We start from the raw sequence: 27724 nt of genomic DNA on the forward strand, positions 1-27724 counted from the left end.
TTTTTTAATTTTTATCGGTGCAAAGGAAGAAAAGGAAGCAGGGAGTGAGAGATGCAGGAGATTACAGGGGAGAGAGTGAGAGTTGCAGAGCAGAGAAAGGAAAGAGAAAGTAAGAGGTGCAAAGAGTGAGAGATGGAAGGAAGGAGTAAGAGATGGATGCTGGCACAACCCGTTTTGAGTGGCTATGCCCCCTCATGATACATGGCCATGCCCCTCATGACATATACCACGCCCATTTTGGGGCGTGCCTTCAGCGCACATAGTGTTCCTCCATACCCCCACTTCAAAATTCCCACTTCGACCACTGTACAGAGCTGTGACTAGACTCTTTGATGCCCTGTGCCAGAAAGAGAAATGGCGCCCCCCCTTTTTCAAATAGGAACATAACGCACCCGAAAAGGGGGGCTTGGCAGCATAGGGAAGGGCCAGGGAAGAGATAGGGGAGGCCAGGAGATGATGGGGATAAAATAAGAGGAAGCTACAAGTCAGAATGGTAATATACAGAAAATTGACAAGCCCAAATAGCGACCCCTGCCCTGCAAATATAACTGTTGCGTTGGTGCCATCCATGGACCCTGGGGTCCCGTACAGTTTTTCTTCTGTGGGTTTGTGTCAGATGTTGGGGTGCCAGGAATGGGGGGGGGAGCAAAGCATATTCTTGCACCTGGGCCCACAACTCTCTAGTTCCGCCACTGCACTAGGTACACTGGGTTAGGTTGCACTGTGCATTTTGTCAATGCACACGAGAGTTTCTGTTTGCCATCTGAGGCGCCACAACGTTTTTAGTTTGGGGGGTCAAGATACTCATACTCATTTTGGTGCCTCTAAATTGCCCATGAAAATGTTCCCAAATTCAGAAGTCTCCCGGCCATATTAGGGAGCAAGCAAGTACATTTATATGTGTCTTGTCAGAGAACAGCTTACCTGCTTATAAATCACAGGCTGCCAGCATGAGAGCAAACCGAAAGAGTTAACATGTTACTTTGCAGTTTGCACAATAACTTTCAAAACATATAAGGACTTTACACTTCATTTATTAAGGCACAGCTCCCATATCTATCTGATAACGCAGCGTGGAGAATACAGAGCTGCACTGGGACTTCTAGTGCTTAATCAGCCTGCGAAAGAAGAGAGACAACAGCACAGAGCAAGATGGGTGAGTGCATGAGATAAACTAACCAAAGAGCGATTTCATACTGCAATGATTGCTATAAGTATACTGTAGTGTAAAGAGAGTATTTTTGTAACCAGAAATATGTGTCCATTAAATATGTATTAGGGCATAATTAACATCAATAGGTCAAAATTCTGAATTTAACGTAAAAGGCCCCTTTGGGGATGGGCAGTCAGCTTGTGCATGTGTTGGTGGGCGCCGATGGAGAATGGTCCACAGGACCCCTATAGGACTACATAAAATGCTTCTGTATAGTACCAAAGGCATTACATAGGTTAATATGTGATTAATAGCATAGCACATCTAAGGAAATGCACAAAACATGTTGTTTGGGGGTAGGAGACGCTGTAACCACCTGGTATCTTAGGAAGAAGGAACCTTTCAAAATGTTAATTTTTCTATCCATTACACTCATTTAAATATCTCACTTTTTGCCCATGGGTGCAGTATGAGGTGTATTCTGTTACCTAGCCTGCATCATGCAAGGACAGCACTACCTGATCTGCCCTATTCCTCCCATCTGGAAGAGTAAATGTTTGTACCCCTTGCCGTTCCCTCCTTCTTGTGGTTTCACATCTGTGATACTGTACTCACTAGAAATCTATCAGGAGCCACTAAAATATACTAACGAGCCCAACGGGGACGCAAGTTTTATGTAATGAAAGAAATAATTTTATCATGGATTAAACTAGTAAACTGCGCTCGTGAAGATATAGCTACATTTTAAAAAATAGAAGAACAAAGATATCCTAAAAATATGTGTATTTATTATTAAAGCTAATGTCCGATGACCGGTAAACAAAAATAATGGAGTCCATAAATGGGGCAAGACCGCCACCAAAATGGCATCCATTGTGTACATTCAGGGGCACCGACATTTAAAGTAGGGGGCCCCCTTTTTCAAATAATGTGGTCCCTTACTTGCTATGATCTGGTGATGACTTGTGCTATAGAATAATGAAATGTTCCACGTGATGCCAAGACACATGGGGCACTCTAGTTTGAAAGAATACCATTCCCTCTTTCATATGATGTGATTTATTGGTACAGAAGTTATTGTGTGGTGAGTACCATACATAACAAATATATACAGTATATTTTTCACAAATGGGGTTTATCTAACTACCTGAACTCCCCCATCTTGAGTCAAATAAAAAAGGGTCCCCTAATTCTTTTGAATGTGGTAGTTTTTAGACATTAAAAAATGGTAGCCTTTGTTGGGCTACCATATTATTTGACAACATTGTAAGCATTTAAACCGAGACAATAAAAATACAAGTGCAGATTTTTTTGTGTGAAAACCTCCCCACAGAATCCTGCTTTTTGACATTTTTGAAAAGATGGATTAATCTCATGAATGCAGACGTAGAAAAGCATGCTCAGCAAAGGGAAGAAAAAAAAACATCAGCAGCGAAGAGGTTAAAAAGAACATTTAATAATTAGACACCGCCCTTCCCACCTGCAACCAGCCAAGTCCTGAAATAAATAGTATTATTTCCAGCCAACTTATTCCGATATTAAAATTGTAGATTTATTACTAACTAGCTGATGTACCCGGTTTCACCCGGGTAGACCTTAGATATTTACTGATTCCATTTCCATCTCAACCCTCTAGTAACACATTAAGCCTTTACCTGTATCGTAATGCATCCTCTCCCTCACTGCTATAGTAAGACATTACCCTCACTCACCTGTCTACTAACATAGGGCCTGATTCAGAGCCGCTCGCTATTTGCGAGCACATGCTCTGAATCAGGGCGGGGAGTATTTTATTAATTTTTTTTCCTGTCTGCTCGCTACGTTGTGGGTGCCCACCCACAGCTAGTGCGAGCGGGCAGGAGATGGTTGTGATTATCGCAACCATCGGCATTGCAAGGAGACCCTAAGGTAGGGTCTCAGCATTCGCAATGCCGAGTGGACTTCCAGCTCTAATAGAGCCGGAAGTCCACTACTGACATCACGAATGATGATAGTAGGGACACCCACAAGCGGCAGGCGTTCCTTCGGGAACGCCTCAGATTTTTCAGCCACTCCACCTACCCGCCTACAAAACGGGCGAGCTGTTGATCAACATTGACAGCTGCCCCGATTTGCTGCGAGCTCCGGAGCGAGTGAAGGTCTCACTCGCTACGGGGCTCACGTGCGCACTGGGTCACCATCGACCTGCTTGCGAGCGCAATGTGCTTGCGAGCGGGTCTGAATCAGGCCCATAGTCCACTCCCTCACCTCTGTAGTAACACATTAACTTCCCTCACCTTTGTAGAAAACACATTTCCCTCCTCGCCCATGTTGTAACTCATTTGACATTCCCCTCTCTCACCTATGTAGAAATACAATCCCACCCTCACACCGGTAGTAACACATTACCCTCACTCATACCTACAGTAAATTATTCTCCCTCTCCTCTGGAGTAACACATTCCCCTCCCTTACCTCTGTAGTAACACATTACCCCCACTCACCCCAGTAATAACACATTCCCCTCCCTCACCCGTGGTGTAACACATTCCCTTCCGCCCGTAGTGACACATTTAACATTCCCCTCCCTTACCTATGTATCAGCACATTCCCCTCCTATAGCTGTGTAGTAACACATTCCCTTTCCTCACCTCTATAGTAACACATTCCTCTCCCTCATCTGTGTAGTAACGGTATATGTTTAGGAAGCCGGCGGCCGCAAAGCCGACCACCGGCTTCCCGACTCCTCAATCCCAGCTAAGGTTACATGACAGGCGTCTGAAATCTAGACGCCTGTCATTACCCCTACGCCGGAAGACCGGCACCCGGCATCCCGATGAAAGAGATGCCAGGCGCCGCGAGCAGACAGCTGCGGGGGGGGAGAGGGTTAGGTTTAGGGCTCCCGGGGGGGACTTAGGGTTAGTAACCCCCTTGGGAAGGGTTAGGGTAGGCTAGGGGACGATCGGGATTTCCAGCGCTGTCGGCCTTATGCTGCCGGGATTCGAACTGCCGCCTATGCGGCCGGCGGTATTACATACCGATTCGTTAGTAACACATTCCCTTCCCTCTTATCTATAGTAACACATTCCCCTCTCACTGCTGTTGTAACACATTTTCCTCTCTCACCTCTGTATTAACACATTGCCTTCCCTCACATTTGTACTAACACATTTCCCTCCCATGCCTGTGTTGTACCACATTAATTAGTATTTGTGTCTCACAAACAGCCCTCCTTTTCAAACAACTCAATGCAACAATACATGTATAGCACATAATTCCATTCGGCGGATGATAGACAGGCCGCGAGAAAGGGAAGAGCCTATCAAAGAAATTACCTCCCCATTCTCTACGGCCTACACAGTGACATAAGCCATATGTTTCCTTGTATTCATTGGTGAAAGATAGCGCAAAAATATATAAGGTCAGACATAATAGATGTGAATAATGAATCAATTGTTACAACTAAGGAGACTGTTTATGCCGTTACATAACCATATTTCTCATAAGTTGATTTATCTTTTCCACATACTGTATTATACATGCATGTTTTTGTTGTCTGACTTTTAGATATTTTTCCCTATCTATGGATCTTTGCCTTGGTGGGCACAATTTCAACACGTCACAGTCACAGGAAACCAAGAGATGAGGACAATGAAGCACAGAAACGTATGTATTGTGTATTAGTGTACTCTAGGAAAAATCAATTAAAATATATTTTTATGATTTAACAACTGAAATCATTGGGGTATATGTTTTAACTAGTTTTTTTATGGACCTCCAAACCACTAAACGTAAAACACAAGGGGCAAAATTTACTAAGCAGCGGTTTGACGGCGGTTTTTATTCTATTCTAAACCTTGGCGGTTTGGTTGCGGTTTCTATTCTATTCTAAACCCCAGCGGTTTGGTTGCGTTTTCTATTCTATTCTAAACCTCAGCGGTTTGGTTGCGGTTTCTATTCTATTCTAAACCCCGGCGGTTTGGTTGCGGTTTCTATTCTATTCTAAACCCCGTCGGTTTGGTTGCGGTTTCTATTCTATTCTAAACCCCGGCGGTTTGGTTGCGGTTTCTATTCTATTCTAAACCCCGGCGGTTTGGTAGCGGTTTCTATTCTATTCTAAACCCCGGGGGTTTGGTGGCGGTTTCTATTCTATTCTAAGCCCCGGGGGTTTGGTGTTGCAGCAGTTTCTAAATGACAGCACTGTTCTATTCTATTCTAAAATGTGTTTTGACTGTGGTTTGGCGGCGGTTTTGCTATCTGCAGATTTACTAAGGCCAAAACCTCTGCAAAACTGCCATCAAAACACATTTTAGAATAGAATAGAACAGGGCTGTCATTTAGAAACTGCTGCAAAACCAAACACCCGGGGTTTAGAATAGAATAGAAACCGCCACCAAACCGCCGCTTTGTAAATTTTGCCCAAGTTACCTTACATAAGGAAGCCATTGACAGACATTATGTACAATTTTCCATACCTTGACCTGATATAATTTACATTTCTTATTTTCAACTTAGTATGGTAGATAATAGATTTACATTCAGGTGCAGTGGTTAGAAGGAAAACTGCTAGAATAGAAACCAGCACCAGACTAGACAGACTGGACAGGCTGAGCCAATCATATTATAACAAGGAAACACAGTATATAGCCTGATTTACTACGGATCGCAACTGCGATCGCGGCTGTGATTACGCACACAGTCTGACTGCGATGATATGCTAATCCATTGCGATCGCTATGCCTTCACAGTACTACACAGGAACGCCCACCTTACCTTACACACATCTGTAATACTTAGCAAGAATGCAAAACCGTCGGTAACATCGAGTACCATCGCAGCTTCACACACACTTACACAAGCTCTGACCTTACTCAGGAATTGCTAACCTCATCGCACGTACTGAGCACTTGAGCTGCGTATGCCATCGCAGTGGATAATTTATGCATGCCTGACACGCTTGCCTTCCACCGTCTATCCCCCCATCACCTCCCACAAATGACACAGGTCAATCATTCTGCGATGGGTCTGCATAGTCTCTGTGATCGCAGTCCCGTTCTCAGTGGCTAGTTCGCACACGTGCACTGCGATGCATGCACAGAATGCAACAATCTGACGATTGCGTGCGTATAATCGCAGTTGTGTAATGAATCAGGCCCATAGTGTGGGCTTTGCTTTCAAAATGTACTAAGCCTTGAAAGTGGAGAGAAATACATTTTAGACTGATAAAGTACCAACCAATCAGCTCTTAACCGCCATTTTTCATGTAAAGTGACAATTATGAGCTGATTGGTTGGTACTTTATCACTCTCCACTTTATCACTTTTCAAGGCTTAGTACATCTCCCCCATAGCTGTTCAGCGTGTGGCTGGAGGCCTTCTGGGGGGAACAGAATACGATTGGGCTCCACCTCCTAGAGAACACCAGCACCTCACTGAAAAATGTTGAGACTCTTTAACGCACATCCCTATTATATTATTATATACTTTATAATCAAGTATGTTATATCTTGACATGCAAGCATTAAATACATTTTTATTAAAATACAGTAAATGATTCCATTTGTTAACCTCTTTATTACCATCCTCAAGGTATCCGCCTCCCACCCCAATGACATAACATAAGGCCCACCTGGTAAGGTGGTTGCCGCTGACCCCAGTAGGGTAGAATCAGCCTAAGCCATGTATTGGAAGGAAGACCACCTCAAGCTGCAAGAGACAGATAGCAACTGCAACCGTTCTTTCCTGCCAAAACAAAGCCGACACCAACCAAACCAAAAATACAAGGGAGGGAGGGCAGGAACCGATTTCACAGCCAGAACACACTAAAATGGATGCTGCAATAATTTTACAAAATGGCCCTGAAACCCCTCCCCCAACAGAATTCAATAGGCTGAAAACCCTCCTAACCCTACCCCTCATTATTTCACTAAAAACCTTAACCCCTGATTGTCCGTAGGCAGACCAACAGACTTGGGGGTTAAATTAACTACTTGCATGTAAAATGCATTCCGTCTCTCTTACAGTATGTCTCATTGTAGTCTAATGGGTCTAATGGGAAAGTTGAAAATCTAATCTTAATTTTTTTTATTTTTTTTTTTAAATAAAAAGAGATTTTGCAAACTGCTCACTATTAGGAATCCAACCACAGAAGGATTGTGAACTGAGGGCCTGATTCAGAGCCGGACGCTATTTGCGCTCGCTCGTTCAGAAAAAGGGGCTGGATATTTAAATTGAGCGCTCGCTCTTTGCGGTCTGTTGACGCCTCTATGTCTGAGCGAGCGAACGAAACATGCGCTCGCTATTTTGTAAAGACGCCCCCTGGCCGCTCGAATCCTACGTCATCTCCGCTATTTATTTGATTAATCGAGTACATCGAAAGGCGTCTGAACTGCTCGCAGTGCTTGTGGTTGGATTTTCCTACCGCAATCATGTGAACAGTTCAGGCTAAGAAACAACCAAGTGACGTGGTCGATGACGCTGCTTTGTTAATTATGCACACCCTTAAAACGCCCGTTTTGACCGTTTGGCATGCCTGCGTTCGGATCACCACTCCCCGTTTTCAAGCACCGTCCCCTGTTACCACCCACAGACGCCTCATCCTGTCACTCAAATTAGCAGGCACTCGCTGTTTTGCGAGCACTCGATTTCTGACCGCAATGACTGGTTGGCGCATGCGCATTACGACCCATACGCATGCGCAGTTGCGCGAACATCGCTCGGAGCGAACGAGCGGCCGCTTACGAGCGGCTCTGAATCAGGCCCTGAGTTGATCCAGACAATCCTTCACTCTTCAGTCAATCACTTACAGTTTCTCATATGCCATTGTGACTGGCTAATCGGCTGAGGGCCCGATTCAGCAGAGGACGCTACTGTGACCGCAGCTGCAATTACGCATGGAACGCAGCTGCGAAAATATGCTAATACCTGCCACAGCTCAGCCGGCATACAGACGCCCACTGCTGCTTTCTCATAACCGTCCAATGTCGCTCTTCTGCATAGACATCGGTATCATCTACGTACATCGGCCAGACACGCAGCATTTACAGCAAATCTAACCAGCCGCAAACACTGCAAGTCTCCTCGCATTCAGAGATCTCTCATGCTGCGTATGTAATCGGAGTGGCTAATTTATGCACGCCCATAAACCGGCGTTCAAACGGACAGACACACCTGTGTTTTTCCGGCCACCCCCCTGTCACCACTTTCAACGTTGACTGCCTGTCACTCACATTCCCCTCTGTGTCCGGATTCGCAGTGAGATCGCTGCAAATGCACAGTGCGGCTTATACACATGTGCAATGGCAAACAATCTCTCTGCCTGCATCCATAGTCGCCATTGCATCGGCTGCTGAATCAGACCCCGAGATGAATGTAGCTCACTATTATCCAGCACCTTAGGGGAAATGTAATAAAGTCCGAGTTTTTGTGCGACTATGGACTTGGATTATTTTGCAGCGAGCTTGACGCAAGTTTGTTCTTAAAGTCGCACTATGTAATAGCTTGCAAATTGTAGTGTCAAACAAATGCGAGTCCATGCGAGTTTTTGTGGGTGAAACTCGCAACTTGTAATGTGAAGTTTCATTACAAGGTGTGAGTTTAAAGAAGCCTGCACAGATCAGTGAGATCCGTGCAGACTTCATTGTGTTAAAAGGGAATGAAAAGGAGTGTTAAAAGACCTGATAAAAAATTACGTGGGGTCCCCCCAAAAATCACAACCAGCACATGGATTTGTGAGCCGGTCTTGATTGTGAAAATACGAGTGAAAAAAGACGTAGGGGGTCCCCCTTATTTTCATAAACCAGCACCAGGCTCTTACTAGCAAGGGAGTGATGCCCCAGCCGGGGGACACGCTTCACTGATCAAAGCATTCATCACCCCAGGCCGGGGTTGGAGCCCGGGGCTATCCCTCTCATCTCTGGCCTGTGGATGCGGGGTTGATAGGGTTAAATAATGAATCTAAACAAATAATGTCTTTTACAGGGGGGCTAGAGGTCCCAGCAAGCTTCCCCCGCATGCCGGTACTTGGAGAACCACAAGTACCAGCATGCAGAGAATTAAGGGTCCATTGGTACCTTTAGTCCCCCTGCAAAAGAAATATTAAAATCATAACACACACACCATAGGTTGTATTATTTTATTACACATACACTCACTCACACTCACCTGCACTCACACTACATACTTACCTTGTCCTTTGCGCCGGTCTGTCCACTTTTCCAGCAGAATCCAAGTTCGAGGTAAAAATCAAAGGGGGTCATTCAGACCCACTCGCGAGCGGCAGTACGCTCGCAAGTGGGTCGATGTTCCCCACTGCGCATGCGCATGACGGAGGGAGCTCCGTCGTGCGCATGCGCGAGACCCGGCGAGCGAAGGACTTTCCATCGCTCCGGGTCTCTCACCAAAGGGGGCGTGCTGTCGATGTTGATTGACAGCACGCCCCCTTTGGTGGGCGGGCCCGGGGCGTGCCTGCCAGAGGGAGGCGTTCCTATGGGAACGCCTACCGTCTGAAGCCGGCCCCACTGACATCACTAGTGATGTCAGTGGGAGTGATTTTGGCTCTGATAGAGCCAAAATCACTCCTGGCCTTGCGGTTGAGAAACCCGACCACAGGGTTTCACTCGCAAGTCCGATGGTCGCGATGGTCAAGACCATCGTGACCATCTTGTTGGACGCTCGTATATGCTGTGGGTGGTGACCCACAGCTATACGAGCGTCCAGGAGGTCGCTCCATTTTAATGGAGGTGGGCCCTGATTCAGAGCGAGCGCTCTGGTCAGAGCGTCCGGCTCTGAATCAGGGCCAAAGTCCATACTTACCCAGCCCTTGGTTCAGGTCCTCTACGCAGAGCCATAACTAGACTTTTTGGTGCCCTGTGCCAGAAAGAGCATTGGCGCCCCCCTCACTTTTCAAAGGGACATAATGCACCCAAAAAAGGGCCATGGCTTCATGGGGAAGAGCCAGGGAAGAGATAGGAGAGGCCAGGAGATGCTGTGGATGAAATAAGAGGAAGCTACAAGCAAGAATGATAATAAACAGAAATTTGACAGGCTCAAACAGCGCCCCCTGACCTGTGGTGCCCTGTGCGATGGCACCGGCCGCACTACCCTAACTACGGCCCTGCCTCTACGGTCCATAGAGGCATCCATGGTCTGGGTAAAATAAAATAAAAAACAATTTTGCAGAGCCCACAGAAACAATACTGTCCTCTAAGGACAGTAGTTACCGAATGACGGGTCAGCCACAGCATTTCCATTGAAATGTATGGGCTGACCGTTCATTGGCTGAGAGAGGCAAGCCCTCAGCTCTCTCAGCCAAAAACACTTTCCTCCCATAGACTTCAATTGTGGGAACCACTGAGTTATTCAAGTTCAATCCCACCATTGAAGTTAATGGAATGCACAATCCCTGGCTGTTGGAACGGTCAGCCAGGGACAGTGCTATGCATGTGGCAACGACAGTTGAAATCAGTAGCTGCAGTTGTCGGAACGGTCAGTGCCACTGACTGCTCATACATCTGCCTGCACATCGACACCCTATCTTGAAGATAGAAGCACCGATAATGACGGGCGCATTGCGCCGCGTCATTCTGCCCGCTTCCCTGCATTATTACATGAAGGGAAGCAGTAACTGCAGAACTTCACTTTTCAGGGGTCATCAATCACCCCAGGGGTCTATTTATTAAGCAGTGTTAGGAGACAGAGTGAAAAGTGATAAGGTGCCAGCCAATCAGCTCCCAACTGTCATTTTTGAAACACAGCCTGTGAGATGGCAGTTAGACGCTGATTGGCTGGCACCATATCACTTTTCACTCTGTCTCCTAAAACTGCTTAGTAAATAGACCCCACAGACTCTTATTACATTTACCCCCCAGTTTACAGCTTGCGTTGTATTCTGTCTGTTATTTTTCCCAACTGGATCGCAACTTCTCCTCTGACTATGACAAGGGGAAGTAAGAAAATTTTGTTTTATAAATGGTTATAGAAGGGGTTTTGGTTAATCTTGTATTTTAATAAAAAAAGATGTGTATAAGTTTATAATTTACTTAATTATACCATATTAATAGAATGGGGAAGGGGGTCATGCCTTTGTCCATGTTCAACCACATGAGTGTCTACCCATACCTCATGCCCTTGCCTCAGTCCTGTCTACAATTATTATTCACTAAATGTAACCCTATACTCCTCTACCTTATATTCTTCATCCACAGGAGAGTATAGAATTGGAGTCTTGTGTCATTATTCAGCATCTACACACCAAGATTCTTGGGGAGACTCCAGATAGATTTGATGCATAGAAAACCTCCACAGTCTGTCATTGGCCATCCTAGTTCCAGCTATAACATGTGCCTTGATGACTATAAATTTGTTGCATCCATGTCTATAGTTTTGGTTTTGGACTTTTACTCATATCTCTACAAAAACTCATATTTTCAATAAAGAATACTGTAATTGTTATTCTCATGTCCACAGCATTTGCTTGACTTCTCAACAACAAAATGATGTGCTCACATCGCCGAGTCTCACTGGGAGAAATCAATGCAGACTTTTCAACTGTATGTTGTAGACTTACAGTTCTACACTTTCCCTTTCTAAACAGTCTTATTTCAAGACCCTTATCTCTTTCTATACTCCAACCTCGGTCTTCTTTTCGCCACTTTCAACTCCCTCCTCTGCCCTGACTCCTCGCACCCCCTCCTCACTCTCTGCCTTTGCCTGCACCACCCACTTCACATATAAAATTGAATCCTTACACCAGGACATCAAATCCCACCAGACCCTCACCACTTCATCACTTTCTTCCCCAGCCTGTCTATCCCTATCCTCCCCATCCATTTTGCCAACTCTGACTTTAGTCAGTGTCAGGAGATGAAGTCCTAGCCCTAATCTGGTCCCCACCCCCTTCCTCCCTCTACCCCCTTGACCCAACCCCGACTCCTTTGCTCCCTTTCTACTGAGGCCTGCTCCCATCTTACCCACCTCCTCAATCTCTCCCTTTCATCACAATCTGTCCCCTCTGTATTCAAGCACGCCCTTGTCTTTCCCATTCTTAAAAAAACCCACCCTTGTTCCTGACACTCTCTCTAATTACCGCCCCATCTCCCTTTTGTTTCCAAACTTCTTGGGCGGATTGTCAACAACCATCTTACCACCTTTCTTTCTTCCCACTCCCTGCTTGACCCATTTCAGTCTGGTTTTCATCCTCTTCACTCCACAGACATTGTCCTCAATAAAGTAAGCAATGACTTTCTTGCTGCCTAATCCAAGGGCCACTACTCTCTGCTCATTCTCCTTGACATCTGTGCTTCTTTTGACACTGTGGACCACCCTCTCCTCCTGCAAATCCTTCCTTCCCTTGGTCTGCGTGATAGTGCCCTCTCCTTGCTATCCTCCTACCTCTCTGACCATTCTGTCTCTGTCTTCTCTTATGACTCCACTTCTCCACCACTTCCTCTACCAGTAGGTGTCCCCCGAGGTTGTGTTCTTGGACCTCTCCTATACTTCCTTTATATGTCTTTATGTAAAATCATCATCTCCTTTAGACTCCAATCTCATCTCTATGCTTATGACACTCAAATCTACCTCTGCCCCCTAACCTTTTCCCGTCTCTCCTCACTCATATCTCCAACTGTCTTTATGCCATTTTTTTAATGTCCCTTCACTTTCTTAAACTTAAAACGTCTAAGACTAAACTGATAATATTCCCACCCTGCCGAATTAACTCACCTCCCACAATTTCACTAACTATTGATAGCGGCACCATCAAATGTGCTGTCTTAATCTTCACACCTCCCTCTCCATCAAACCACACATTTGGTACCTTTCACAGTCCTGCCATTTGGATCTCAGAAATATCTCCAGGACCAGATGTTTTCTTACCCTGGAGACAACTAAGACTCTCATCCACTCACTGGTCATCTCCCTACTGTACTACTGTAACTTTCTCTTATCTGGCCTTCCTGACTCCCACCTCTCTCTAATCTGCCCTCAATGCTGCTGCCTGGCTCATCTTTCTCTCCAAAGGTACTATTTCTGTCTCCCCTATCTAACAAGCCCTACATTGGCTCCCCTTACCATTCAAAAACCAATTCAAACTCCTCACACTCACTTACAAAGCCCTCACCCAATCCTCTCCTATTTACAACTCTGACCTTATCTCCCTTCACAATCCCCCGGCCAATTTGATCCACAAATGAATGCCACCTCTCTACCCAACTGATTACTTCCTCCCACTCTCGCCTCCAAGACTTTGCTCCTGCTTCTCCTTTCCTCTGTAACTCTCTCACTGTCAGACTCTCCACCTCTCTACAATACTTCAATTGGGCTCTCAAGACCCACTTATTTATCAAATCCACCCAGCTCCCATTACTATCCTTTTAGACCGTAAGTTCTTACAAGCACTGCCTACAACCAAACCTATCCCTTGCATAATATGACCACTGATGCAGCAATTTTCGTAAACCATGTCCATTTCCTGCAGTATTCTGTACTGTAATTGACATTGTTCTTGTTTTGCTCACACTGTTTCTGTCTATGTGCTTTGTAAGGTGCTATGGATCCCTTGTGGTACCATATAAATAAAGGAGAATAATAAGTGGTGTAACGAGGGCAGGACCGGGGCTTGTGCCCTGGGCGCTGTGGGACCGGCGGAGCAGGGGGGGTGCTGCCGGCCACGGTACAGGCCCACCCTAGTCAGCCAGTGTAGTGCAGACCGCAGTGAGTGCAGTCCGCACTACACAGTTACACACACGTTGCCGCAGGCGCTGCAGCAATGTGTGTGTTTCAGCAGCCAATGAGAGTCAGACAGACTCTCATGGGCTGCTGCACCAACTGCCAGAGCCGGGCTGGAGCTCACTCATGAGCTCCGCCTTCCGGCTCCGGCAGTGGGTGATGGGAGAGATGTCATGACGTCTCTCCCATAGTACCGAGCGGGACCAAGAGGGAGGACAGAGGAGCAGACAGCGGCGTGTGCAGCAGGTGCGGGGATTCAGGTAAGTCATTTAAAGTGTTTTCTGTTTTGTGTGTGAATGTCTGTGTGTGTTATGTTTTTGTGTTATGTTTTGGGCACTACTGGCACTGTATCACTGTTGGGGGCACTGAATAGGGAGGAACACTACAGGGGGCACTGTATAAGGGGCACTGCATAGGGGGGATCACTACTGGGGGCCTTTATAAGGGGGACCACCACTGGGGTCACTAATGGGGGCCTGCATAAGGGAGATCACTACTGGGGCCACTGTACAAGGGGCACTAATGGGGGCCTGCATAATGGGGGCCACTACTGGGGGCACTGTATAAGGGGCACTACTGGGCACCTGCATAAGGGGGACCACTACTGGGGCCACTGTATAAGGGGCACTACATTAAGATGCATATGGAAAGGAATGTTCCCAGAGTGATGAGAAAGGTGTGTGTGTGTCATGTTGACACACCCCATTTTTCAGTAACCACGCCCCTTGTGGCATGTGACCACGCCCATTTTTCCAACTTGTCCTGGGCTCCAAATACCCTAGTTATGCCACTGATAATAATAATGTTACATCCTGCATCTCTGTTGACTTGCCTACTTGTATGGCTGTTCTTCTGCCACATTTGGGATTTAGACTGTATCTCTATCCAGTTGCCCAAGAATAAATGCTATCCTTTCCAGACCCATTTGGGACTGTGTGTTGTGGCAGATGTAAGTTGTCATTAAAGGTGGTGAGTACAGTACTGTCAGGATCTATGGAGATAGTAGGGGAGATGTATCAAACCTTCAAGACAGATAATGTGGAGAAGTTGCCCATAGCAACCAATCAGATTCTATAGGCAACCTCCAATTTATCTCTCAAAGGTTTGATACATCTCCCCTATTAGATGTACTGTAGAACTTCATTCCAATCAGAGGTGTAACTGTTTCCTGGACATTTGCTATTCCAGGAGCTTTATAATTAATTAGTCCTGCATTTTCTTTCAGCAGCCCAACTGAATGCAGGGTGCAATCCAGGCACCCTACTAGCCAGATGCAGGGGCCATGTGGCAGTGATGGTGTTGCGCCCTGGGCTGCGGCACCACTTGCACACCCCTCCCTTTGGCCCTGATTGTCACCATTATCAACTTTAGTTTACACTTACATTAGTGTCATAACACACACACAATAAGACCATTACAGGATATTGAGTTTGAGACTTTTCATTGCAATTTTAGTTGCTCTTCGCCACTACATGGGACCCTACTGTATTTTGGCTGTTACTGTACACCCACTGCCCGCAATTAAATACCCACTTCTCTCGACTGAACACCCATTCCAGCCCTGGTCTCGGCCCGCTAGTCGCACACAGGGCCTGATTCAGAGCCGCTCGCTCTGACAGAGCGCTCGCTCTGAATCAGGGCAGGGCTTTTTTTTTTTGGGATCGGCCTCTTGGCACCTCGCATAGCTGTGAGTGACCACCCACAGCTATTGCGAGCGGCCATGATGATGGTCGCGATGGTCAAGACCATCGCGAACATCGGGTTTGCGACGAGACCCTTGTGGTAGGGTCTCATGGCCGCAAGCCCCAGAGAGATTTCAGCTCTAACAGAGCCAGAATCTCTCCACTGACATCACTCGTGATGTCAGTGGGGCCACCCCCAAATGGCAGGTGTTCTCATGGGAACACCTCCGTTTGGGCAGCCACCCCCCCAGCCCGCCCACCAAAGGGGGCAAGCTGTCACTCAACATCGATAGCACGCCCCCTTTGATGCGAGACCCGGAGCGACGGTTTGCCCGTTGCTTTCCTGGTCTCGCGCATTCGCGCACGATGGAGTCACCTCCGTCGTGCGCATACGCACTGGGCCAACATCGACCCGCTTGCGAGCGCTCAGCGCTCGCAAGCGGGTCTGAATCAGGCCCTCAATTTCTTACTAATGTCCCCTCTCCACTCTGTGAGACAGGACGTTCCAATCAGCTGGATGCAGCATTTCAGACGAATCTCTGCATGGGTCTCGCGCATGCGCACGACGGAGCCGGCTACGTCGTGCGCATGCGCTGTGGGTCACCATCGACTCGTTGCGAGCTCTCAGCACTTGCGACCAGGTCTGAATCAGGCCCACAGTTTCAAGTCGACAGAAAAAAAAGCAGATTGCTGAAATTTGCACTTGCACAATTAAAAAAAATTAATTTTGAGATGAATCACCCCACAAATTGCATTTCAGTGACGTGATATAGACCCGATGTAGTCACTGAGTTTTTGTTCTATTTTTTCCGTGTTTTTATATTTTGTGATAAGCAAAACTAACATTGATTATGGGCCCCTGAAATCCCTTCTGTATTTTCTGCATACAACAATTATTTAATGAACCTGTATCTCTTCTTTTTTAGACTTACCAAAAGACTGCAGTGAAATCCCGCTGTACAAAGACAGTGGAGTCTACGCCATAAAGCCCAAAGATTTACACCCCCTCATTGTATACTGTGACATGACTACAAATAGCGGTGGTTGGATTGTCATCCAGCGTAACACCTTCAACTCAGAGATCACCTGGGATGAGTCCTGGACCACTTATAAATATGGCTTTGGGAATGTAGAGAAGGACTACTGGCTGGGTATAGAATATCTTCACCACATCACTAAGCAGAAAGTCTATCAGGTGCGTTTTGTCCTCCTTGACAATAATAATGAGGAAAAATATGCTGATTACAATTTCTTCGGCGTAGAAGATGAAGCTAATGGCTACAGGCTGAGGCTGGGCAGCTACACAGGCACAGCTGGGGACGCCATGTCTTCAGTCCTGGCAGGTACCACACATGACAACATGAAGTTCACAACTAAGGACAAAGACCAGGACATTTACAGCGCCAACTGTGCTGCCAGCTACGGCGGTGCCTGGTGGTATGCTGCCTGCTTTGCTTCCAAGCTCAACAACAAGAATGCCATTCACTGGCAAGGACTCTGTGCTGGGAACTGTAAGGGATCCACTGTATTAATCCGCCCTGCAGATTACTGCGTCTACTAGTTTTAATGACATTGCAGGTCAGTTCCAGGCTGTTCACAAATACAGTATACAGAGGTATTATTTGGCTAATCTGTAAATAAAAAGGGTAGTTATAATTGGTTATAATGCCATAACCTTATTAATTAATATGAGCAAATGTTTCTCGCTGTTGCAAAACCATAGCCAACAATGTTATTACAATTAGCTAGTTATAGTGTATTAAATCAATTTCTGAATCATCCAAATAAGCAATCTGCAAATCTGCTGCTGTATGAGGTTGATGAAGGTTGCTGAAGACAGGAGATGTCTATTACCCTCATCCATCCTCTCTGGTTGGCACACCTGTTATGGCAAAGGTTGTGTGTGGTGTGTGTGTGTGTGTGTGTGCGGGGGGAGGTGTGTATCTCTGAATCTTGTTACCTACAAATCAGGACCAGTTCTAGACCTAGTAGAGCCCAGGGCAAAAAGTCCCTTTGGCGCCCTCCTTAAAGAAAAAAAATCTATTGTTTTTTTTTGTGTGTGTACTAAATAAAAATACATCTTACCTAAATGGTGGTTTCTCTGCAACGGGAAACCTCTGAAGAAACTGATCCTCCCTAGGCAGACAGTGTCTTCAGTCAGTGTTCACTATTCATTTCATGTAGGAGATCACATGGTCCGGAAGATGCCCGTTTATGTAGGAATATAACCAATGTCATCATCGTGCAACAGAGATTCAACCAGACTCATGTCCCCTGTGTCACCTCCTGCCCCGTATCCCCTCCAACCTCCTGCCCTGTTTCTCTACAGCCCACTGCCCCCAAGTCTCTCCAGCTTGCTACCCCCTGTGTTACTCTAGCCTCCTGTCACTCCAGCCTCATACCCCCAGCCCCTTGAGCCGCCCCTGCTAGAAATGTTAGGAAGTAATTGTCTTATAATGGAGCAACATCCTGTCCATAGCACAACCCATGGACTTATGTGCCCATTAGTATTGGTGACAGATACATTCATTGTAATACATGTAGATATGGTAAATAAAAAATAATTATTTCACAGTCAAAGTTCCATTAATCATATTTATCTTTACACTTTAACAATACACACACATATACACATCACAGTGGGATCACCAATGAGTCAAATAATTCACAGATGAGTATGAAAACAAAATCTAGGACGAAGGGGATAATTAACTGATAGATACACCACTAATGTACTAAGGAACTCTCCACAATTTGTACTTACAGTAGCTTTTTACAGACAGCTGCCATATCCAAATCACTTCCACCATTCATACCCCATCAGAAACCCACAAAACCCACATGTCCACCTGACAGAATAATTATGCATGTATGTTTTTTTATTAACTGTGTTGTTTTATATGTAAATGTCCATAATTTTGTATCTCTTTCTGCTGGATGTTTCTTGCAAGTATCCACTGTAGCTGTCAACAGCAGAATGAAGTTTTGGGCTGATGAAACCTCCTTTTCAAATACATAATATCTGCATGCAGCACGAAACAACTAGAGGAATATGCACTGATGCTCAATATGTGTGTTTGTTTTGTGTTATATTTGATTATATCACGTAGATATCGTTTCCCAACATCATTAGAGGGATATTACCAGTGATGCGGTGAGGTGTCGGCGTTCCTACTGCTTCTCCAGCATCTAGTGACCATCAGTATCACAGATATTTCCTTGTACCTTATAAAGGTGCAGAGGAAAGTCTGAGATCTCTGGTTACCGTAATTAGCGGTGATATGCACAGCCACACATCACCAACTCACATTTTGTATACCCCAAAATATTACTTTCCCTGTAATTAAAATAGTTTGTAATCATTTTACTCTTTAATGTCATGGGATGATGCACAAAGTTATATTATACCTATACCAGCAATACCATAACAATAAAAAAAAGTGATGGATCTACTGTGAAAAGAAAAATATCCATAAGAGATTTGTAGCCAAACTTTGCAGACAAAAAAACAGGGTTTAGAAATATGTGAACCATAGTATATTCATAATCATAACCTTAGTGGGTTATAGAACATAACAAGGCATATATATCCCTGAGAAAGGCTTTGTTATGTTTGCATTTGCAGCAGTTTTGCCAATGTGTGGCATGTTCTATTTGTTGATGGCATGTTGTTTTCTAGCATTGGTCAGAGCAATGACAAGGGGTTCTCTACAGGTGAACTCTTAGTGGGGGTTTGTGGTCGCGCAGAAACCCACCCCCATGATCGCTGGTACACTTTTTTTCACCTCCAATTTTAAATATAATTTATTTTCCACCTGGTGGAGGGTATGAGGTGGGTGAGTGGGGTCAGGCTAAACTCATCAAAGCTGGATAGGACCAATTATTAACGGCTGGCAGACTTGTAGCAGCCAATGAAATCGGGTCTGCATTGTGAATTTGATCTTATTGGCTGGAGTGCATCTATAAGATTGGTCTGTCGTCCTTTGTAAGGTACTTTGGATACAAAAACGTTAATTAAGCCACACAAACAAATATAGCAGTTAAAAAGATATTTATTATGGTGCATACACACGGTCAGATTTTTCTTCAAATCTGAACGATAACGATTTAAAAAATCGGTCAATCGTTCGTATCTGAAGGAAAATCTGAAATATCTGACATGCCTGAACGATGCGCGTTCCCGATGGTCAGATAACGATATCTGACATCTGATGTGTTTGCAGTCAGACTTGTACGATTCTATTCATTTTAATGCAGTAAAAAATCGTTCAATCGTTCAAATCGTTCAAATCTTTGGTAAAATCGTTCAAATCGTTCAATCGTTCATCTGACAGATCTGACCGTGTGTATGCTCCATTACAAAGTAAAACAAAATATATAAAAAAAACTGTCACTTAGCTGCTTAGGATATAAATGGTTCATTGTTTCCAGGAGGCCCCCTCCAACATCTGTGGAGCTGGAAATCTTGGCACTATATGTAGGTCAGTGCCAAGCAAAGTCTGATTAGAATTTGCTTTGTCCTAAACTCTTATACCATCCAGCTAATGGGCTCTGGAAACAACTTACAAATATGGGTATAATTCTGTTTCCAACTACACTATTGGTTAAATACTGATAAGAAACCTTTAACAAACTAACACATGCGTTGGATACTAAAAGAAAATGCCTTGGAGATATATGACGCGTCGAGTATATATATTCTTTGTATCAACTATTGCCTGACCACCTAACGCCTGACACACATAGGCGTCTTTATAATGGGTGCAAGGTGTGCGGTGCACACAGGCCTCTGGGTCCAGGAGGACCCACACCGCACACCCTGCACCCATAGGTAATTATACTTACCTCTCCGCCGATCCCGAAGTGCAGCCCAGCACAAAACAGGGAGCCATATTGTTTCTAGGCAGCTCCCTTACCTTGTTTATTAATGTGTATTTACAGTAGCTAGTGTATTCTGTTGTATACCATGTGGGTCGACGCATAAACATTTAGGCAGATGCACTGCACTGAAGAAGAAACAGGACACAGTTACAAACTGTAAGCAAGGTAGGTGTGATTTTGATTAATGACTATCATTTACTTTTGTAAGTGTCCTTGGTTCTCCAGCATGGTGGAACCACAAAGCATTACTGCTGGAATTTGTAGTTTGAAAATCACTGAAGAGGGGTTACGATGGCATAGAGCCAGCCGCATGGAAAATGGAAGTGTCATCATATTCCTGGTACCTACTATATATCATCTAAACAGATGCCCGCTGCTACAGTTTGGCATATACATGTAGGATGGACCGGATTCGTTATAGCATACACCTTACAGCATATCAGTCATAGACTCAGTGACTTAGAGCATGCGGCCTGGCTGGTATTTAGTCATAATGTTAACAATGAAAATCTGGACAATCATAATGTCGACATTGTCAAAAGTTTGGCAACCAAATTGTTGACATGGGTGTGATGGTCATTAAGTCAACAGTTAAAATGTAGACAAAGTCAAATTGTCGACATTGAGAAAATATGTAGATAGTCAAAATGTCGAAAAGCAAAATGTACACAATATAGGATGTATTTAGTAACATGCAGGTTTTTAGAAGTGGAGATGTTGCCCATAGCAACCAATCAGCTTTTACTTAACATCTATCTAGCACCTTCTAGAAGATAATAGCTAGAATCTGATTGGTTGCTATTATTATTATTATTACATTTTATTTATAGGGCGCCACAAGTGGTCCGCAGCGCCGTACATACTGTAAAGGGTACATAGAACATTACATTACAATTAGAGATGAGCGGTTCGGATTCTGTGGAATCCGAACCGCTCCGAACATAGGGGATCTGAGTCCACCCGAATGCTGTTCGGGTGTTCCCCGCCTGACTCGGATCCCCGTTCGGGGCCGAACGGCGGCCGCCTGATGTCGGATTCTCGCTAGAGAATCCGACATCAGGGCTCCTATTGTGTAGGGCAGACCGCTGTGATAGCAGTCTGCCCTACACAGATACAAACACACAGCCGCCAGCGGCAGCTGTGTGTTTGTTACAGCAGCCAATGAGAGTCACACAAACTCTCATTGTGTGCTGCATGGAGGGAGCCGGCTGGAGCTCACTCATTAGCTCCGTCTTCCGGCCCCCTCCTCGGCGCGTGGATGCAGAGCGGACAGCGAGGGAGCGGGGATTCAGGTAAGTTTTTTTTTTTATGTGTGTAAGGGCCGGGGGCGCTACTGGGGGGCACAGCTACTGGGGGGGTCTGCTACTTGGGGGGGCATACTACTGGGGGGCCATTCTACTAGGGGGCCTGCTACTGGGGGGGCATACTACTGGGGGGCCATATTACTGGGGGGGCCTGCTACTGGGGGGGCCATACTACTCAGGGGCCATACTACTTGGGGGGGCCTGCTACTGGGGGGGGCACTACTGGGGGGCTGTCACGTCTGAGACTGGAGTAGAGGATGTGGTGGGCCTAAGTTGGGGGAGGAAGCGGAGACGAGGGGCCTGGATATATGTTCTCCTCATCCACAGGTCTTGAGTGTTGGCGAGACCTGGGCAAAGGTGTGGAATCTAACCTACAGGATGGTGTTCGCCAGTGACCCCCCCAATTGGGATTTGGGCTTAGCTGCACCCCGTGAGCAGGTCGCGGTCCTTTGACCAGGTACCCAAGCCCTGCAGGGATAGAGACACAACACCTGTGGCCCAGAGGGGTTATGCCTGCTTAGACACAAAGCAATACCCTAACCGTACAGTAATACACCTTGACACGAGGACCAAATATCAATAAGGATTTCAAGTGGAGAGCGACTCACGGTTACTTGAGAATTCACCAGAGATAGAAGGCACACAGGTAGAGGTGGTGTACACTGTAGCACGGATGTTCACCAGAGACGAGAGGCACACAGGTAGAGATGGTAACACTGCTGCAGGATATTCACCAGAGACGTTAAGGCACACAGGTAGAGATGGTAACACTGCCGCACGGATATTCACCAGAGATGTTAAGGCACACAGGTAGAGATGGTAACACTGCTGCACGGATATTCACCAGAGACGTAAAGGCACACAGGTAGTGATGGTAACACTGCTGCTGTAAGGAAAATAGGAACCTGGACCGGGAACTCACTAAGGCACGCTAGGAGACAACCGATGTTCAGGCAACTTCCTGTAACCTGTGGAACAGTTATATACCCAGGGGAACCCTTAGACAGGTGCACAGTATCAGCTGATCACAGACCTATCAGGAAGGAGGATACAGTCACATGGGCCGACTGTCATGGCGGCGCCCATGTCCGGACTTGCGATGCCAGACACCAGCCCACCAGGAAGCCACTGCCAATGCTCAGCTTCTCCCCCACCGTCGCGCAAGCTGCCCGACCACCCAGGATGACAGGGGAAGCCGGCGGCATGGTAAGCGGGAGCCGATCCCCGGCTGAGCCCTGACAGTACCCCCTCCTTTAAGGGTGGGCACTGAACACCCATCAGGCTTATCTGGAAATCTCCTATGAAAACTCTGGATTAGTCGCGGAGCGTGCACATCAGAGGCTCTGATCCAGGCCCTTTCCTCGGGGCCGTAGCCCTTCCAATCAATGAGATATTGAAGGGTGTTGAATCTGTGCCGAGAATCCAGGATCTTCTCCACCTCAAATTCAGTGCCTTGTAATGTCTTAACATGAGGCAATTTAGGAGAACAACTCTGAAAATGATTGAGCACCAGAGGTCGTAAGAGAGAAACGTGAAAAGTATTTGAAATCTTCATTTGAGGAGGAAGTTCCAATTTATAAGTTACTGGACTGATTATCTTAAGGATACAATATGGCCCAACAAAACATGGGGCGAGTTTCATGGACGGGACTCTTAAGCGAATATTCTTGGAGGATAACCAAACCCTGTCCCCAACTCTCAACAGTGGAACAGCCAAACGTCTTCTGCCCGCAAATTTCTTGTAATTCCTTGAAGATTGCTTTAGGGATAGATTAATTTTATTCCATAAAACTGAAAAGGATTGGATCTCTTGGTTCACAGCCGGAACATCTATAGATGGAAGCTTCTGGAAATCTGGAACTCGTGGGTGTCTACCAAAAACTGTAGAAAAAGGAGTGGATTTAGAGGAAGAATGGATTTTAAAATTATGAGAAAACTCTGCCCATGGTAGGAGGTCCACCCAATCATCCTGGGAGGATGACACAAAGAGCCTAATGAAGGTCTCCAGCTCTTGATTGACCCTTTCCGTTTGACCATTCGACTGTGGGTGGTAGGCTGAGGAAATGTTCAGTTTGATTCCACAAGTATTAAATAGGGCTCTCCAGAATTTGGCTGTAAATTGAACACCTCGATCAGAGACTAATTCCTTGGGGAGACCGTGTAATCTGAAGATGTCTCGAATAAAAATTTTTGCTAATTGAGGAGCAGAAGGAAGGCCAACGAGCGGGAAAAAGTGTGCCATTTTAGAAAAGCGATCCACGACCGCCCATACCGTGTTATGCCCCTTGCACCGAGGTAATTCAGAAATAAAATCCATTGAGATGTGGGTCCATGGAGCAGTTGGGATAGACAAGGGACGAAGAGGACCAACCATCTGTCTACGCGGAGTTTTATTTTGGGCGCATTCGATACAGGACCGGACAAACTCCGTGACATCCTTCTTCATGGTCGGCCACCAGTAAGATCGAAGTAAAAACTGGTAGGTTTTGGTGATTCCAGTGTGACCTGCGAACAAGGATGCATGAGCCCAAACCAGTAGCTTTTTGCGTAAATTAGGAGGTACAAAAATTTTCCCAGGTGGCAGAGACACTACTTGAGTAGGAGCAAATACAATTGGGTCCAAAATGGAACGAACTTGAGAACACTCCTCCTCCTCCAAGTTAGTCATAAAGGAGCGAGATAATGCATTGGCTTTCTTGTTCAATACACCAGGACAAAACTGAAGTTTTAAATTAAACCTAGAAAAAAAAAGTGACCATCGTGCCTGCCTGGCATTCAACCGGTGTGCAGTTTGCAGATAGATCAGATTCTTATGGTCTGTAATAATCGTGACAGGAAATTTAGCCCCTTCAAGAAGATACCGCCATTCCTCCAAGGCTAAACGCATAGCTAGAAGTTCTTGGTCGCCTATAATATAATTCCTTTCTGCAGGAGAAAATTTACGGGAGAAAAATCCACAGGGATGCATCTTCCCATCTTCAGCAGACTGAGATAATACCGCCCCTACTCCAACAGAGGATGCGTCCACATCCACAATGAATGGTTTGTCTATTTGAGGCTGGCAGAGAATTGGAGCTCTAGAAAAGGCACCTTTTAGGTTTTGAAAGGCTTGTACTGCTGGAACAGACCATTTAGAAGGATTGGCTCCTTTCCTTGTGAGGGAGGTAATGGGTGCTACCAGCGTAGAAAAGTGTGGAATAAACCTCCTATAATAGTTTGCGAATCCTAAGAAGCGCTGAGTACCTTTTAAAGAAGTAGGCAGGGGCCACTCAGAGATTGCTTTTAGTTTATCAGGATCCATCTGGAGTAACAATATTAGAAATGAACCTCTATATACCCCTGCCTATACCTTCTGAAAACCTTCCTATAAACCTCTAAACACAACGCTAATTGCGTATGCAGTATGACCGCGAATAAAGACAGGAGTGGAATCTGTGGTTCCAACGCACAAGTATTATTCAGGTAAAAGTACAGTCAGTTACACGCAATCTATACATACATAATTTAGGCGTAAAAAGGAAATAATACAGACCCAAGTACAGTATACATACGCTGCGCCTCCGGACCCAGAGATAGACCTCAGACTAGAGACCCCTAGTACATACAACCTTCAGCATGGACTCCTAAACCAGTATATGGGCACATGTATTTATTCCCCCCAGGCTAAAGCAGGACAAAGGGGAAATTTCCTGCTGATATCATTGGTTCCCAGAGGAGAAGCATATGTTACGGCACATTTAACAGGTTGTTTCAAATAGACTTTCCCTGCCTCTAACAGCCGGAGTCTTTCTGGTAACGCCTCCTGTAACATTTCATCAGCTAAACATTTTGTTGCTTGTAAGTTCTGCGATCCGTAACTTGAGTTTGCATGATGCTTATCTTAGCTTATCATGTATAATACCTTTATTTCTTAGCATTTAAACTAACTTAACCAACTTGAATCATACATTTTGATGCTTATGGAACGTTATGTGTGAATATGAAATGTGTGAGTATTCGGGGTTTGATATAAAGACATATTTAATGTGTGTGTGAGGATAAGTGCCTTGTCTCTAACATTTTAGCATGCTGGGCCAGATAGTTCTACATCTCCTGTCAGCAGGCCCTCCCACCTTTCCTGTGTCATTGCAGGGAGCTTGCTTATTTATTCTAGCCAGACCACCCATAGTGAACAAACACTATGCAGGAAACTTATCTACCCAAGCCAGTTGTCACCTGGCCACTTGCTTCATATGATAATGGTCACAGATGCCTTCGCATTATGCTAATGGTATTATCGCCACATGTACTAAAATGTGAGTTTATCTAAAATGGCGCTTAGGCGCCATTCGCAAAATGGCGTCTTGCGATCGCATTTCTAAAATGGAGTCTTGCGGCCAGTCGCAAGATGGCGTCGCTGTGATTGAATTTTAAACTGAACTTGTCTTACTCAATTATTCAGCTTCGACAGTCCACCCTTTGATAGCAAACAACATGCTATCACAATCTGTTATATAAATTTATTTTAGGCTTACATTTACATATTATTTAGTGTTATTCTGGGATGGCACAAGGTGTTCCTTAATCCATCAATAATGTGTCTCTGGGTGGGGACATAAAACTACTATTATACGCACACCGCGGATCTTGGGAGATCATGTGACAGGTGTGGGAATGCACCAGTCTTATAACAGCAGTCTTGAAGGGGAATTTGAGACTTTACATTATCTGAGGTGTTCTATAAATAACATTTCAATAATATCTTCTATGCATGTCTAAATATTATACATTTAAATGATGGTACTTCCTAGCTCCGGGTTGTAATGCAGTTCTGTATCTACCTCGGTATACATATTATCATTTCTGACCACCATCATAATTTCATTCTTTCGTTTTACTCTGTTTTTACACTTTCCACACTTCAACACAATAGGAACACACCGGACGCATATGCCAATTATTATGATGACAGTCAGTATAAGGATCAAGAATTTGCCTATGCTGGCGATCACTTCCTGGACCCATTCCCCTAGACCCGAGAACCATTTAACTGGGTTCAGCCATGACACCCATCCTTCTATCTTTTCCCCTGCTTCAGCCACTGATGCGTTATGGTTCTTACGAAATTCCCACTTTAGCTGCAGAATCTCATCCATCTTCTGGTCTATCACCTCCTTAGGGTCGCTGGTATCATTGGTGACATAAGTGCAACATTTTACTCCAAATTGGGTGGCTAACGTTACGCAATACCCTCCAGTAACAGCGGTTAAATAATTCAACACTAGCCTGTGTTGCACTAGTTCTTTCTTGTACGCTTGCAATTCTCTCCCCGTGTACCTGAATGTGTCATCGTACATCTCGGTGATATTATCTATTAATTTAGCAAGTTCCTGGATATATCTAAAATTTAATGTACCCCTAGCAATTCTGGTGGGATCCAGGGCGACTAAAACTTGGAAGCCAGTTGTCTCACTGATTAACTGAGCGGCTTTATGCATATCACCAGGTATATTTCTCTTGCCTCTGTGTTCATATTGCGTGTGAAGATATGGTGACGGTGTGTTTTTATGTATTCCCAACATTTCAACATGTGTGAGGGTCATAACTTCTGGGACTACTCTTCCCAGATAACACAAACCTTCGGAACTCGGGGAGAGCCATTTATACGCTTTTCTTCCACATATAAAATATACATTATCAGGGAGAACATAAGGAATAGTATGCATCATTATCATTAAACACATTTCTCTTGCAAACAATCCTATCTCAAGCTCTTCCATTTGGTTTATGCAAGTTTTGGGTTGTATTATTTTAGCACAAGAACCATCTGGTACTTTACCAATCATTTCTTTGGTGGAACTCAATGTATACCAGTACCTAAAATGTTTCCCACTTGATTTAATTGAGCGTAACAGATCATAGTTTATGGACTTATTATCAGCTCTTTGTGAGAAGGTCATCATCTGGTTATTCCCCGTCACTTCCCAACCTCCGGGTTTATTGGGGTTGGTTATGTTTAAAC

At 45.2% G+C, this 27724-nt stretch overlaps 1 protein-coding gene across 2 annotated transcripts in view; it reads left to right on the forward strand.

Annotated features, from left to right (window-relative positions):
• The window catches only part of LOC148538496 (fibrinogen-like protein 1-like protein), a 91928-nt gene extending 74259 nt beyond the window's left edge, over positions 1-17669 (forward strand). For both annotated transcript variants that reach the window (XM_088454079.1, XM_088454086.1), the window contains exons 2-4: positions 1042-1156; positions 4699-4797; positions 16465-17669. In XM_088454079.1, coding sequence (XP_088310205.1) covers positions 1153-1156; positions 4699-4797; positions 16465-17099 — 738 coding nt within the window. In that variant the 5' untranslated portion in view covers positions 1042-1152 and the 3' untranslated portion in view covers positions 17100-17669. The remainder of the gene's footprint in view (positions 1-1041; positions 1157-4698; positions 4798-16464) is intronic.
• Positions 17670-27724: the final 10055 nt, after the last annotated feature.

The sequence above is a fragment of the Taudactylus pleione genome, unplaced genomic scaffold (assembly GCF_031769625.1).
Source record: "Taudactylus pleione unplaced genomic scaffold, aTauple2 ptg000040l, whole genome shotgun sequence".
NCBI classification, from domain to species: Eukaryota; Metazoa; Chordata; class Amphibia; order Anura; family Myobatrachidae; genus Taudactylus; species Taudactylus pleione.